The following is a 17,007-nucleotide window of genomic DNA, read 5'->3' on the forward strand; positions in this document are numbered from 1 at the left end:
AGTAGAAAAGATTTCACACGTTTGGTAAGTTTCTGATCAGTAACTTTGAGGGGTTACTGAGGTTAAATGGCTAGGAGTTGGAGGCTAGCAATTATCTACTAAGGTGATGATGCACAAGAAAAATCAAGCACAATGGAGCAAGTAAAATGATAGTTGTTGTAGAAACCATCATTCTGTCCAGAACAGAAAATATTTTCTATAGCAAAAATATTCCAAAAAGTGGCACAATATTTTTGCTCAGGAAGGTGCCCTAGTGTTCAGAGAATATTTGTGAATTTTCTCAGATTTTTGTGGGTAAGGAAAATTGGGGTTGCTTTGGAGTTCATTGAACTAGCTAGGGTTTTGGTGGGGAAAATGAATGTCAGGACCCCGATCCTAAGTCACACCGATCTAGCATGTAACACATCATATCACTTTGCGGCCTCACGCACGGTATTCCCACGGGTGCCACCTTACCTGGCCCGGGACCGTTTGCGCCTTTTGGCTCACGTATATGATAGTGTCGCTAGCATCCATATGACAAAGAACCCGGGCTGACATGGCTAGTCGTGAATCCAAAGTGGCACTAACTTACAGGGACAGGCATACATGACCCAGCAATGAACGTTTCGGTCATCAGCGAGTGAATCCAGGCTGTAGCACTGGGCTAGCAGGACTCCGGTGAACCGGGCTGTAGCGGGCTAACAGGACTCCGGTATTCATCGCGTGACATTTCCCCGAAGGGACAGACACAGGAACGAAGAAGGACACATGCCGGCCAGCCTAAGTGTTCCGGAGCAGTAGTAAGCTACCATGGCTCAGTGGAAACACCAGGAGACATTTCCCGGTAAGAGAGGCTACTAAGGATAAACAACTAGATAGTCAGATCCCACACATACCAAGCATTTCAATAACATACACACAATATGCTCGATATGTGCAATACAACATGGCATCACAACATGACTCTACAACTCAAGTATTTATTCAATAGGCTCCGAGGAGCGAGATATTACAAACATGGGTCTCATGACCCAACAATCAGAGCATACAAGTCAAAGCACATGCGGAAGCTTAACATGTCTGAGTACAGACATCTAGAAATGAAAATGGCTGAGAAGCCTGACTATCTACCAGATCCTGCCGAGGGCACAAGATCGTAGCTGAGGTATCAAGCTAAACGTCGAAGACCACGCGGAACTACTAGCGAGACTGAGGTCTCTCTGCAAAAACATAAAATAGGCAAACGTGAGTACAAATGTACCCAGCAAGACTTACATCAGAACTAACTACATATGCATCATTATCAACAACGGGGATGGTGGGGTTTAACTGCAGCAAGCCAGCTTTGACACGGTGGCTATCCTGAACTACGACTGCAAGTAACTCTTTTGAGGTGGCGCACACGAGTCCACATATTCACCATATCAATACACCACTATGGATCCGCTCCCGTCTCCCTACGAGAACGCCATCCATAGCACTCACGCTTATCTTGCGTATTTTAGAGTATCCACTTTCACTTGTCTATGAACTGATATAAGCAACCCAGAAGTCCTTTTCCGCGGACACGGCTATTCGAATAGATGATGTTAACCCTGCAGGGGTGTACTTCTTCACACACGCTCTCACCACTTACCGCCGTTTACACGACATGTACTCGGCAACCTTCAAGCGGAAGCCCAACGTGGGTGTCGGCCACGGCCTACCTAAACACTCAAGTCTCTAGTCCAGGTTTATCGCCTATTTGGGTTCCATCCATGAGGAGATCCGGCCGGAGTTTCGCTCACAGCCCCAAACGATGTGAACAGGGTTCCGTGACGCCAAACGGGCGCCCGGTATACCCGGCCACGTGCCTACCGCATCACAGCCCACCCCTCCGGTCAGTGCTGCCCACGGCCTCCAGCATACTACAAACACCAGAAACTACTTGCAACTCCTGGACAGAGGACAAGGGTGATTAAGAAGCTGAGAGGGTCCATTGGTTTCGGGCCCAATGCGTGGTAGTAGCTGAATCATGGATCACAAACACAGAACTCAGTTCCTGAGGACGGCTGCAATGAGACAACCCACCATGTACTCCTACATGGCCTCTCACCGCTACCTTTACCAAATCATGTTCACACACTTAGCTCACACACAGTAGGACATATTCACACACCTCTGATTCATTCCCGATGAATCAGACCTGACACAACTCTAAGCAGTAGCAGGCATGACAAACAAACATGAATGAGTAGGCACAACAGGGCTCAAGCAACTCCTACTCATACTAGTGGGTTTCATCTATTTACTGTGGCAATGACAGGTCATGCAGAGGATAAAGGGGTTCAGCTACCGCAGCAAGTAACAGATGAATCATTGTTGTCCTAATGCAGTAAAAGAGAGCAGGAGCAAGAGAGTAGGATTGTATCAGAATGAACAAGGGGGTTTTGCTTGCCTGGCACTTCTGAAGATAATATAGCTCTTCATCGGTGTCATTGATCACATCACCGGTACAACGTCTATCGAGGGGGGAACAACACCGGCAAACACAGAAGAAACACGATCAATGCAATGCACAATATGATGCATGCTATGACATGGCAATATGAATGTGTTTTGGGCTAATGCACCTAGTTATGATTTAAATGAAGTTGGTTTGAATACATGATTCAAATTCCAACTCCATATATGGTTATTTAAATGCCCTTTATTTGTTTTGTCCAAAACAGAGGACAAACATTGTTCAAACATGCATGAAAATGGTACAGATGGATTCCTTGAATTTTTCTGATAATTTTTCATATATAAATTATTTCATTTGGAGTTAAGGTTAATTTTTTATGATTTATTGAAGTTTTAGCTATTTCTGGAATTTTCCTGATTATTTATAAAATAAACTAAATTCCAGAAAAGGAATATTGCGTCAGCATGGCGTCATGCTGACCTCAGCAGAGTCAACAGGGGCTGGTCCGGGTCAAACTGACCAGTGGGGTCCACTGGTCAGTGACACAGCGCCGGCTGGAGTCACAGACATGTGGGGCCGGTCAAATGCCACGTCAGCGAGGTCAACGCCGACGCGTGGGGCCACTGTGATTAATTTAAATTAACAGGAGTTAAGCTGTGATTAATTAGGGGCGTGGGGCCCATGAGTCAGTGGCCTAGGGGGTTGGTTAGTGTGGGGGGGTTAGCCGCTAACGACGGCCACGTCGGATTCGCCGGCGGTTGGACGACGGCGACGACCCAGAGCGGCGGTGGCTCGCCGGAGTTGCGCCAGGGACGACGGATCGACGCGCCAAGGGCACCAGGAGGTGGCCCGTGGCCGTGCGCATCCAGGGGAACCAACGGAAGGGTGCGGGGTGGACGGAGTTCGCCGGAAGCGAGGTTGTGGCGGCGGCCGGAGTTCGGGCGCCGATGAAAACGACGACACGGTGCACGGGAGGATCTACGGTTAGCGCCTATGCATTCTATGAGAGCTCACGAACCCAACGGAGGCACGCACGGGACCAAATGGCCACCGGAGCCTCGTCGGCGATGAGCTCGTGCAGCGGCGTGCTGTCGGGGGAGAGAGGCGCGGCGGCTACGGCATGCTAGAGAGAAAACGGAGAGGGGGAGGATGATCAGGAGCTCACGTGGAGTGCAGTGGTGGCCTCGGCGTGTTCGGGGAAGCTCGGACGGCGACGGGTCGATGATGGAGATCCGCGGCGGCCGACGATGAAGACGGCGATGGCGGCGACGTTGCAAGGCTTCCGGAGGGCTGTGGATCGGTGGGGAGGAAGAGGGGGTCGAGGCGGAGCTCCTGAGCCCAGCGGAAGGGCGAGGGGTGGCCGGTGGCTATGGATGGGACGGCGGCGCCCTCCGGTGGCTCTCGGTGGTGCTCCAAATCGAGAGAGGGAGAGAGCTAGAGCGAGCAGAGAGAAGGGATAGCGCTCGAGGGGGTCGAGGGCGTCTCCGTGGCGTTGCGGGAGACGTCCAGGGGGAGGAGGAGGCAGCCAGGCAGGGAGGAGGTGGCCGGGGCGCGTGGCCGCGCGCGCCGGGCGCGTGCCCGTCCTCCTGGCAGGGAGGAAGACGACAGGGGAGGCCCAGATGGGCTGGGCCGCATAGGAACTGGGCCGGCTGGGCTGCCAGGTGAGCGCCAGTAGTTTTCTCTGCTCTGTTTAATTGTTCTGTTTGTTTTATTTTTAAATTTATTTTGCCACTGTTTTGAATTTAAAATAGTTCAAACAATGCCAAAAGCTCCTCTGAATATTTTTATTTTGCTAGATGGACTTTTCCAAAAGCTCATAAAATATTTCAGGGGTATTTGAAATTATATTCTAGTTATAAGAATATAATTCAAATTCAAATAGCTAATGATTTAAATTAAAGTCCCAAGATTAAGTCCTTAAAAATGTTCAATATTTTGGTTGGGACCAGAACCCTTTGCCAAAATTATCAAACATTTAAGAAGAGCAATTTTGGAACAATGAATGAGATTTTAGGGTTTTTGCCCTTCTTTTATTTAGGGTTTTGAGGCTTCTAATTTCCTCAGTTCAAGTTTTAAAAATTTAAACATGATGCACAGATGGAAGCAAGCATAGGTCAGGCCAGAACTAGGGATGTGACAATGAATATTTTTCATTAAAGAAAAAATTTCCAAATATTATTTTGGGTAGAACCAGAGAGTGAATGATGATTAGAGGGGGAAATAAGGCACTGGGGTGAAAGCCAAGGGTACCCAAGTGTTTAAGTCCAAATGAAAAGATTCAAAATCTCTAAATTTCAAAATCAAACCAAATGGAAACCAGGCCAATAAAGGAGGGCAAAAACCAGGCTGTCACAGAAACCGGCCGAGTTGATTGTACTAGTATCCAGTGGAAGAGCGCGTTTAAGAGCAGGTGCAAACCATACACACAAAGAAGGGCTTTGCTAGACTCACGTAAGGTTACGTAAAGGAAATGTGAAGCACAGTGGTTGGAGGGATTAGGGGAGGAAGGGATCCACCCCGTGAAAATCAGGAAGCAGAAGTTTAGTTACGAAGTTTACGTAAGCTTTCGTTAGGCTGTTCGTAGATGTAGTATTATTTCAAAGAGAATACATTTGCTTTCCTCTGGATTTGTTGGCCTCCAAGGCCAGGCAAGTGATCCAAACAAAACGGTCGAATAGGGCAGGCTCCACGTTGAGGAGAAGCCGGGTAGAGGAGGGAGGAGGCCACTGTCAAGTGAACCATCGGTGCGTGCGCTGGGCTGACTTCTTTGACCTGCTGACCACTCGTAACTTGACCATAGATTGTTGACTTTTATGAAATTGGAATACAAAACAGGAAATTCACAAATTTGGAAAATGTTTGGAGGATTAAAAAAGTTCACGACTTCGAAAAATGCTCATGGATTTAAAAGGAAATTCATGATTTTCATTAAAATCATAATTTTTTTTAAAATGTTTCTAGATTTTCAAAATAAATGTTCACCAATTTTAAAAAGTTTGTGGTGTTGAAAAAAGTTCACAGATTTGAAAAAAATTGTGACTTTTTAAAAATTTCATGGATTTAAAAAAATCATGTATTTTGAGAAAAGGTTCACACATTTCAGAAATTTCGAAATTTTAAAAAGTTTCATAGATCTGAAAATATATTCATGGATTGAATAAATTTCATGAATTTTAAAAAGAATGTGGATTAATAGGGAAAATAAAAAGGGGGAAATGTAAAATAAAATGAAAAACCAAAATAAGTCAACACAAAAAACCCAAATAAAACCAACCAACAGAACCAGAGGGAGCCTTCTAGAAGATTCCCAAAACCGGTCTAGGAAAGACTAATATGGGCCGGAACAAACTCGCTAATGACATGGACCGAAATTTGTCTTTGTAAAAGGGCGACCCAAAAGACCCTAGGTAATTAATTAGAACAAGAGAGAGCACTGAGGGGATGTGAGCCACACAATATGGGCCGACCCACTTCAGTGTTTACACAGTGCGGCCAACCGGTTTCGGAAACCTTCTAGAAGCTTTCCCTAAACCATTTTTTTCTCTATGTAGTTTCTTTTCTGGGTTTTTTTTGGTTTTCGTTTTGGCTTCTTTTTATTTCCTTTTTTTTAATTATCCATTTTTAAATGCTCGTGAGTTTTCATAAAAAATGTTCATGGATTCTTTTGAAAATAGTTCGAGTTCTCAAATGTTTATTCAGAATTTTAAAACAATTTTTTTGTAAAAATGTTCGCACATTCAAATTTTGAATGGAATTTCGAAAAATGTTCTTTTTTTGAAATTGCTAATATATTAGAAAAATTATTTAAGATTACAAAAATTGTTCACTTTTTAATAAATTGTTCGCGTTATTCAAAAAATGGAATTACAAAAAATGCCGCATTCAAGAAAACTGTTTGGAATTCAAACAAATATGTGTGCTTTCAGAAACATTTCCATTTTAAAATGTTCACAAATTTGAAGAAATGTTGAAGAAAATTCAAAAATTGTTTCAAATCTATTAGTGTAGGAAGTTCTTAAACACTCGCGCTACCCATCTGTCACCGACAGCCAACTGCTCCCGTGGTTAGCAAAAAATGTTCCGAGCGGGACAGCCAACTGTTCCAGTGGTTAGCGACAAATGTTCCGAGTGAGACGTCGTGAGTTCGACTGCTCGCCAACCAACTGTTCCAGTGATTCACATGTACTCCTTCCGTCCGGGTTTATTAGGCCTAAAGACAACTTCTCTTAGACCAAGACACATAGTAATTTGCTCACATTAATTCTTTCATTCCACTCCCAATGCACTCTCTCACATGCATGCAGCCAATGAAAAAGCACACATGAAATGTATTAACTTTTCAGCCATGACACCTACAACAATAGCTTTCAATACAACCAATGAAATGGTTGCATGCATGCACCTTTCCAACGCGGGGCCTTATAAAAAAGGACATTCTTGTGATGCTGAGAGGCCTAATAAACTTGGACGGAGGGAGTATATTCAGACTAGGAGGTCGTGAGTGCACCAGGGCACTCCATATTGGATTTTTACGCGTTGCACTTCGGTTCCTGTTATCAGGCCAGCCCAGTCGCTGTCCCCTATGCGCGCTCAATAAATTCAGTTAAAAAAAAGATGATTTATTCTGCTAAGGTACACAACAGGAGAAACATCTTAAAGTCTCAATATTATACATACATAGCCGTGACAATAGATTAGTTATGTTCACGAGGGCTCATCTTGTGCAGCCATCACCACGCATGATACCACAACGGGGGACGCATAATTTCATAGCCCGCGAGATGGAAAACCCAATACATAAAACTCACGTATATATCACCATTAATTGATAATGATATTAATCATATGTATGTATATATTCTCCGATCCGATCTTATTGTGCTATTCCTTCCTCAAGAATCCCTGATCAGCCCTCGATCAGGCATCGTCCTTGTCTTCAAATATATCAAGAAGGGAGAGAGCCTCGGTGATGCTGAGCTCCAGCCGGAACTTGGGCCCGTCGTAGTGGTGCAGGATAGGGCGGAAGGCGTCCTCCTCCAGTGGGTCGCAGATCTTCCTTGTGGCCACCCTCACCTGAATTCATCGATCGTTGCAAATTGTAATTAGCAAGACATACAGAGAGATTAAGTACATACAGTAGTACTCCAAGTTAGGATTGATCATCCTTAATTTTGTTTACACGCAAAATGCCAGTGCAAGATTAATTCGGTGTTGTTAATTTAAGGCATGTTTGTTTTTTAGTACCAGCATTAACTTCAAACACTTCAAGCTAGTGATCTTGTTTGAGTTCCTAAAAAAAGTAACCATGCTTTCGAAAAGGGGCGATTCATATTACTTAAAAGGTTTAAGCTGACCTCTGCATAAGTAAGATGCACACAGCCGAACAAAGTCCCCTCGCACGAACAAAATAAAAGACGGAATACAAAGGAACATGTAGAGTTACATTAGCACCTAAAGCGATGATGGGCCAATCCTTAAAGTAATCATGTTTGAGTCCCTTAAAAAAAGTGATCTTGTTTGAGTCCCCCTCTATAGAAGAACCGAGAGTGTGTTGGCAAGTGTGCTAGTTCTAGAAGAACAGGTGGTTGGCCTAGGATTGACCGGCCAACCAAACCTAATCGAGGTGAGGTTGTTGGACAGTCACTAGCAAAGTTTTATGCCGACGATCTACTAGGTTCCAACTAAACAAGACAACAACATCCATCTGTTCAATATAAAGATAAAACTAATTGATCGATTGCTTTTACTAGTCATTGATCTCATCTCCTTCCGGATCAAGCTAGCCTTGCAACTGCCTCGCCAGTTCATATCTCTAGCAACTTATGTTCGTAGAATTATATTGATATCAACTTAATACCCCCTCTGTCGCATAGTATAAGAACGTTTTTGACACGGATGCCATGGCGAGTGAAGTTACCTGTGCAGGGAAGCGAGACTCGCCGTTGCACTTCTTGTCCTCCCAGGCCGCCGGGTCGATGTTCGCTCCGCCAAAGCTCGCAGCCTGTGCATGCGATTCAATCAATTCAACATTAATTAATTTGTGATCAAATTGCAAACAAGATAGCAAATTAATTTGATTATTGTAACTAATTTTACCTCGAAGATGCCGTGGAGCTGGTGGGTGGAGTAGTTGTAGAGGAAGAGGGGCAGCCCTGGCCTGATCGCCCTCACTGAATCTCTGTATCTGGATGGCAACCCTGCAAATCAAAGTAACCAAACCGTCACTAGACTAGATCTGATCTGATCAAATTAGTTGAAGATGGCTTGATTTGATCTTGAGGATTAGATACAACTAATCTAATCGGACGCCAAAAGAAAAATTGAAGAGAAAAATCTTGCGTACCGAAGAGCTGCCTCTTGAGGTTCTCCTCCATGGTGTCGTTGTTGCAGACGAAGATGTAGCCGCCGATGGGCTCGTTCCGGGGCAGCGCCTCGGACGCCGGCAGCGTCTTGAACCGCTTCTCCGACGCGGCGCCGTGGTTGTTGTCCCCTCGCTCGTTCTTGGCGTGCTTCTTCTTGCCGTCCGCGGCGCCCTTCTTGCCGCCGTAGCCGCTGAAGTTGTTGCTGCTGCTGTTGTTGTTGCTGGCCGGCCTCCCGATGGACTTGTTGAAGTAGCTCTTCACCCCCTCGTTGCCGCCGTTGAAGTTGCTGTAGCCCCCGCCGCCGGCAGCCATCTTGTTGAGCCCGAAGCCGTTGTTATTGGTGTTGTTGGGCTTGGCACCGTACAGGCCGTTGGCGTTGGCGTAGGGCTTGGCGTCGGCGGCGGCGGGGAGGCTGACGTTGTTGTAGCGGTCGGCCTTGCTGGTGGTGGTGGCGCCGAAGGCGAGCTTGCCGGAGCCGATGAGGCCGGGCCCGTTGAGGCTGCCGTTCATCTTGGCGGCGGCGAATCCGGTTCCGGCGTTGTTGTGGGCCGCCTGGGAGGGGGAGAAGAGGCCGGGGTCGGCGTTGCGGGCGCGGGGGGCGGCGTCGGCGGGGGACCAGATGGAGTCGCCGAGGGAGAGGCCGGAGAAGGTGGCCGTCTGGAGGCGGAGCTGGTCGCCGAACTGCCAGAACTCGCGGTCGTAGCCCTCCATCGCCATGGTACGATACGGTCTCCGCCGGCCGCCGCTGCTGCGCACAGTTGTGGTCGGTCGAGCTGCGTCTGCGTGGGTTGCGGGGTGGAGAGGAAAATGGAGGAGGCCGTGGGCGGGGCGGAGGGGCTACTTTTATCGGGCGGACAGACAAGGTGCGGTGTGGTTGGTTGGTGGGGTGGCGCGGTTGGATTGCTTGCTTCCAGTGGAAGTAGCTGACCGTGCCTAGTCGTCTGCTGTGATCTTGTCAATGGTCGCCGTGTCCGGTGGGTCACGCAGTGGGACGTGGCCGTGTCGTCGGGGGAAGCTTCGCGGAAGGCGCGCAAACCGCGTCCGGGGATTGTTGAGGGCCGTGATGAGGGCGACCGCATGGGGATTCAATGTTTCGGTGGGATGGGAGGAGACGTGGAGGCCCCGGCCCGGCCCGCCCACGCGGCTTTTTTTGACTCGCTGCTCCAGTTATCTTTTCTTTTTCTGAAAAAACAAAGTTATCTTCTAGAACATGGGATGGCTTTGCTTCTACTCTCGCTCTCGTCCCAACTTTCACACCAAATTTCTCACTGCTCCCGCCTTTTCTGATTTTATTACCGTACTAAGCTTTACGATGAACACGATAAGACGAAATTGGCACTCTTTGCCAAGAGGATTGTAATGAACCACCTTGATTGAAATGAAATTAATATTTTTTGCAAAAAATAAGAACTTTTCTGAGTCAGTCAGCTGCTCTCAAGAGTCAAGACCGGTGCTCAATATTGGAACAGAGTTCCAGCAGTTTGCTTTATAGCTTAATCAGGCTTCTCCATGCCCATCATTTGTCCAGATGACAAGCGTCATGCCACTACTACTACAGAAGACCCTAGTAATAGGGCTTGAAATATGCATAGCAGTAGCGTTGGGTCCAGCGCTACAGCTAAGTTGTAGCAGTAGCGCTGGTATAGGCAGCGCTATTACTAAGTATTGTTAGCAGTAGCGCTTCTTAGACCAGTGCTACTGATAACTATCTGTAGCGCTTTTTCATATGAAGCGCTGCTGCTAAGCTAGCGCTACTGCTAGGTGCTCTCCAGCGCTACTGTTAATGTTTCTGCTTTCGCCGACCCTCACCCCCTACGTATTTATGGTGTATTTATACAGGCTCTATACAATAGTTTTATCAGATCATACTAAACATACACTATTCTCATCATATCATAGACATACATTAGTCTCATCATACCATCATCATCATCATCATCATTCAACACAAAAATCATTAAATCTCAAAAATAGCGATACACAAATGCGATCATGTCATGTCTCGAATAAGTGCAACCGCATGGTCATGGCACACACACAAATTTCATCATCTCTATCTAAACCATGTTGTAGAAGAGAAGAGCGATCAGCATGAGCAAGAGCGCGACTATGTAGTACCAGCGGTCCCGCCCCTGCTCATGCTGGAGTGTCCACCTCAAGTAACTACTTTCCGCTTCAGCTCTGCTGTCGAACCCTCTGTGGCTAGCACCCGGGTACCTGTGCACCTGGACCTGAGCGGCTGGCCAGTGGTCGTAGACTCCTAGAACCCTCCCAACGTACACGGCATAGTAGCCCTTCGCCATTTCTAATCTATGTACCTGCATCGTGAGTTGATGAATTGAACGATAATATACAACATAATGTACTTAAGAAAACAAGGAGGCATAATTAGCAAAATACAAGCAACCAATAGTAAACATAAATGACGAAGTTCCTCATACCCAAACTAATTAACTAGAGCGATCTACGCTAGTTCAGGACCACGGTTTAGTTACATCACATAGTTTCGCCGTGCATAAATTCAAAGTTCTGCCATAGAAAGACAGTAGTGACACATTGTCATCAACAATCAGTCATCCATGTCGGCGGTCCAATCTTCATAGTCAGGGAGGAAGCACCCTAGCTTCTTGAAAGGCTTCAGGTCCAGACGTTGAGCGAGTAGCGGTGCTCAGACATCTTCCCGCATGATTGGCCCATGGTAGAACATCCATGTTGGTTCGAGGACCTACTTCATGATCACTTGGGCAAGTTCACACTATACGTGATAAAACTCAGCTCTGATTCGATGATCTGGTGTCCTTCCTATGCTTGTGGCCCAGCTGACAATCTCGGCATCGTTGGTAGTAGGTGACATGCGAAGGCGTTGATTATCCCTTCTGTACTCGAGCAGGTGATGCATGAGGTAGAATCCATCAGCCATACTGGTGTGCGGTTGGTGGATGCAGCAGAAGTTGGTCTTATGACTGAAAGCCAGCCCGCGATTCCTGTATTTTTTCACCTCGATATATCCACCAGACAGGATGAAGGTTAACAGGGCACTGTCGAGAACACTCTTTATGTGCTTGTAATCCTTTTTCCTGAGGTTCTTCGATGAGTCCAAGTACATCGCATGGGAGTATTCCGGGGACAGAATGATGAGGACGCCCCCCTCCCCCGCTGCGCAAATTAAGTACACCTCAAATTAGCCTCCATGCTTGCAAAGGAATGATTAACACTTATGAAAGGATTTGTGCGGATGACTTACGTGGGATGATAAGGCAAGAGAATCACTTCCTTGTCCTTATTAGCGATCATGAATTCGCCGAGGTACTTGCTCGCATAGTCACGGTGCTCTTTGCAAATTGCCAAGAAGCTCTCATGCATATAGAACGGGTCCGCGACGCAGATATATTTGATGTTCTCGACCCTGATGAAGTGGTTCAGATACAGCGCATACATGCGGATGAACTGGAAATCTAGCTTGATCATGTGGAACATGTCGTAGATGTAGTCAAATCGCAAGATGAACTTATTCGCGGGCCATCTCTCAATGTACAACCTCCCACCTGGCACCTGGGCCGCGTAAAGCGGGTATCCTGGTTTTTCCGCGACCAGAAGGCTTTTCTCTCTGGCTAGCACATCTTCATGGAGTCTCCTTAGATCATTGTTCACTATGTGCTCTAGCGCTTTCGCAGGTAGGATCGGCTGGCCGGCGACATGGAAGCGCTGCGCACCTTCGACAGGTATTTTGTCTACCACCCGGGGCTCCAGAGGCGGCTGGCTGCTTGAAGCAGCTCTGGCTCCTTTAGGGCCTTTCTTGTCCGGTCTCCTCCTTTGCTTCCTTGTGGGTGGCGGTAGTGAGCCCACCATACCTTCCCTAACCGACACCCCCAGTGTCGTCGGGCTAATCAGTGGACGGGCCTCGGGGGGTTGCTAGGTACAGGTGGCATCTGGAGGCGTCTCCTGCGAGGATCGCTTGAAGAGAGACTTTTTGCATTCCGCCTTAGGACGTTCCGGCTCCGGCAAATCAGGCAGCATCAAGTCATCATCTCCACGCTCATAGCCTGAGTCTTCATCGTCCTGAGCCATCAATCCTCCATCATCATAGGCGGTATTGAAATACTTATCTGGGTCATCATCATCATCCTCCATGTCATCATCAACATTTGCTTCTTTAACAACGGGGGCTACATCATCTGGCACTAATGAAGGCTCTCCCTCGCGTCATCCGCTATCACTCGCCACGACAGGTGCAGGTAATGTGGTAGGTGGGGTGGTGTTCATACCTTCTTGAGAAGGTGGCGTTAGCGTGATACTGGGAGCCTCGAGACGAAGAAGAGACTTGGGCCAAGGCAAGAACCAGCTCTTGCATGCGCCAATCATCTTAGGGGTCTCGCCGTCATCGACTAGTACCAGAGGAGGCAAATCCTCGAAGCCCGCTAAGACACTGGCCACGTTAACCTTGAAGACGCCATCGGCCATCTCTCGGTTGTGAAACATGCGGTCCTTTGGCTTCACGATCGTTGCCTTTCGCACGGTCACCTTCTGGCCCTTGATGTCGTAGAGTAGGGTGCACGGGGTGTCGTCGGCCTACGAAGGAGACATGTCTGCGACGTCAAACATCCGAAAGGCAACTGAAACGGAAGACTATAGACATGATGGTGAAAAGGGTATGACGCGTAATTACTGTGAGGGCATCGAGCTCAGCCAATGATGAAGGCCCACCGATCATGTAAGAGACGGAGGTCGGGCTGCTATGAACAGGAGCGGGACCTTTTCCGGTTGCTTGAGCAGGTGCTGGTGCTCTGGTGTTCACCGAATTGCTCCCGACAAAGCTGGAAAGGGGAAAGTCCTCCGGCCGTGCATTTGGATTGTTCTTCGTGAAATCCCATAGTGTCGGAAGCAAGCTGACCACCGCGTCAGTGACCGCTGTAGAGACGGCCCCGAGCAACTCTTCTTTGGTCTCAACTTTGGTCTTATCGATTGCAATCCTTGACCTTCTAATCGATGCTCTGCTGAGTGACGACCGAGCGTCTCTTCCTTCTTTCCTCTAGCTCCTCGGGGTAGCTTGTCTTCCACGAGGTGCCATCTCCGACGCCGTGCACACGTCCATAGGATGACGGCTTGTCCACCGGGACCTTCTTCAGTATGTTCAGGGCCCGGTTGAATGGGGTGTCCCACTTGGGCCTCGCTGATGACTGTGACGACTCATCGCTTTCGGCTGCCTTTTGGTGTTGCTCTTTCTGCAAAAGGAACGTGGATGGTTTACTAATGTGACAAAACTTGCAGTCGAATTGATTGGAAGCTATAATATGATAATGTGGTAATATAACAATTACCAGAAGTCTCATGAAGTCCCTCGTGATCGGGTCCATATAAAAGAGCTTTTTTTTCTTTGTCCCACTTGTACCGGCCCCTGATCCAGTCATGCTCCAGCGGGTCGGTGAACTCTGCCAAGGGGTCTGGGATTCCGTGACCTTCACGTTCGGCGTCCTCCTTGGCCCATACGGGCCTCTTTACCTCGTGACCACGGCTTCCGAGGCGGTGGGGAGGCGTGTTCCTGACCTGGAGCGCCTTCATTTTCTCCGACTTTGCCTTGACTTCTTCTTTAGCGCAATTCTCCTTGAATTTTGCAAAGTCCTCTTCCGTTATTGACGGATTGTCAGCATGAATCTTGGACCATGGTTCATTCTTCGCAATCGCTTTTTTCACCCGAACTTTCCAGGAGGACAAGTCGTTGGTGAACATCACCATCGCCTTGTCGTTTATCTTTGTCATGGCGATGTCTTTCCATGGATCTTCATATTCTTTTTCATTACGGTCGGGGAACAAGAACCTATTGTGCAACTTCTTTAGGAGCATGTTCTCCATATGTGGTATCTGCCTCAACCTCTCGTCGTTGATGTTGGCGGTTTCCCTGAGGATGCATCCAAGTTGATTGCCCTAGCACGAGCGCGCTTCCTTCGGTGTCGTTGGCTCAAACTTCTTGGGGTGCATCTCCATGACCACAATTTGTCTGATGCCAAGCTCGTTTCGTCTTCGTGTCCTCTTCTTCTTCAGTGCTTTATCGGCTACGACAGCATCGTTGCTGATCTCGGGGGTGGTATCAGTGTCGGTGCCAGTGTCGATGTCGGGGTTGGTGCCACTACCGCCACCATGCAACCCCATCTGGTGTTGGTCCAGGTAATCGAAATAGTGATTTGCTACCTCGATGGGGTCTTCGAGGCGAGCAGAACCACCCGCGACTTCGGCGTCGGTAGACATGTTTCCTATTCAACAATTGTAAGTAAAAGATATAATGAAAATAAAAAGGGGCCTATACTTGGTCGGAATGTTGATTCATTCCCCTTCCGGCAAATTCCGGGTACTCCATATGTCCTAGTTTCTAGCACAAGTCATGCAGAAAATCACGGAAATTTTTGGCATGACCTTTGTTAAAAAAAGATATGGAGCGCCTGAAATTTGCCGGAATGAAAATGAATCAACATTCCGGCAAAGCATAGGCCACTCAGATATTTTTCTACATTCAACCAACATTGCAAAATCATATAACATCAATGACATATATCATATAACATCAATGACATATGAGCATCATAGGAGCACATAGTGAAATGACCTCACTAAACATTGCAAAATAGTGGTCTTTTCGAAAACCAAAAACCTTTGCAAAATGATCTCACTAAACATTTGCTACTGTTCTTTATTTATAGGAAGGGAGCTATTGTTTTTTGCTACTGTTTTAGATTTATAGCTATTTTATATACCTACAAAAATTGCCTAGCTAATTTTAATTTATATCTATTTTATATACCTACAAAATTTGCTACTGTTTTTATAGCTATTTTTTATTTATAGCTATAATACTACTGTTTTTTATTAATAGCTATTTTTTGCTAATTTACCTAAATTAGCTACTGCCCTAAACTAAATTTGCTACTGCCCTAATTAAAAAAAATTGCTACTGCCCTAAACTAACTAGGGTTCATCTCCTAGGTTTCATCTAAACTAACTAGAGAGAGCAGAGAGCAGAGAGGGGGGGAGGTGGGGGGAGGGGGTACCTGAAGGGCAGAGAGCAGAGAGCAGGGGGAGAGGTGGCCGGAGCGGCGGTGGTGCGGATTGATGTCTACTACAAAACCTTCTTCTTGTAGACGTTGTTGGGCCTCCAAGTGCAGAGGTTTGTAGGACAGTAGCAAATTTCCCTCAAGTGGATGACCTAAGGTTTATCAATACGTAGGAGGCGTAGGATGAAGATGGTCTCTCTCAAGCAACCCTGCAACCAAATAACAAAGAGTCTCTTGTGTCCCCAACACACCCAATACAATGGTAAATTGTATAGGTGCACTAGTTCGGCGAAGAAATGGTGATACAAGTGGTATATGGATGGTAGATAAAGGTTTTTGTAATCTAAAAATATAAAAACAGCAAGGTAACTAATGATAAAAGTGAGCACAAACGGTATTGCAATGCGTTGAAACAAGGCCTAGGGTTCATACTTTCACTAGTGCAAGTTCTCTCAACAATAATAACATAATTGGATCACATAACTATCCCTCAACATGCAACAAAGAGTCACTCCAAAGTCACTAATAGCGGAGAACAAACGAAGAGATTATGGTAGGGTACGAAACCACCTCAAAGTTATTCTTTCCAATCAATCCATTGGGCTATTCCTATAAGTGTCACAAACAGCCCTAGAGTTCGTACAAGAATAACACCTTAAGACACAAATCAACCAAAACCCTAATGTCACCTAGATACTCCAATGTCACCTCAAGTATCCGTGGGTATGATTATACGATATGCATCACACAATCTCAGATTCATCTATTCAACCAACACATAGAACCTCAAAGAGTGCCCCAAAGATTCTACCAGAGAGTCAAGACGAAAATGTGTGTCAACCCCTATGCATAGGTTCATGGGCGGAACCCGCAAGTTGATCAGCAAAACATACATCAAGTAGATCAATAGAATACCCCATTGTCACCATGGGTATCCCACGCAAGACATACATCAAGTGTTCTCAAATCCTTAAAGACTCAATCTGGTAAGATAACTTCAAAGGGAAAACTCAATCCATTACAAGAGAGTAGAGGGGGAGAAACATCATAAAATCCAACTATAATAGCAAAGCTCGCAATACATCAAGATCGTACCACCTCAAGAACACGAGAGAGAGAGAGAGAGAGAGATCAAACACATAGCTACTGGTACATACCCTCATCCCCGAGGGAG

At 46.7% G+C, this 17,007-nt stretch overlaps 1 protein-coding gene across 1 annotated transcript; it reads right to left on the bottom strand.

The window, feature by feature from the left end:
* Nucleotides 1-7,073: 7,073 nt before the first annotated feature.
* Nucleotides 7,074-9,622, bottom strand: LOC123105614 (B2 protein). The gene is made up of 4 exons (XM_044527704.1): nt 8,772-9,622; nt 8,525-8,625; nt 8,346-8,429; nt 7,074-7,501 (listed from the first exon to the last, which is right to left on the bottom strand). Exons 1-4 carry the CDS (start codon nt 9,505-9,507, stop codon nt 7,346-7,348), a joined length of 1,077 nt encoding a protein of 358 aa, XP_044383639.1. The 5' UTR covers nt 9,508-9,622; the 3' UTR covers nt 7,074-7,345.
* Nucleotides 9,623-17,007: the final 7,385 nt, after the last annotated feature.

This window comes from Triticum aestivum, chromosome 5A (assembly GCF_018294505.1).
Source record: "Triticum aestivum cultivar Chinese Spring chromosome 5A, IWGSC CS RefSeq v2.1, whole genome shotgun sequence".
NCBI classification, from domain to species: Eukaryota; Viridiplantae; Streptophyta; class Magnoliopsida; order Poales; family Poaceae; genus Triticum; species Triticum aestivum.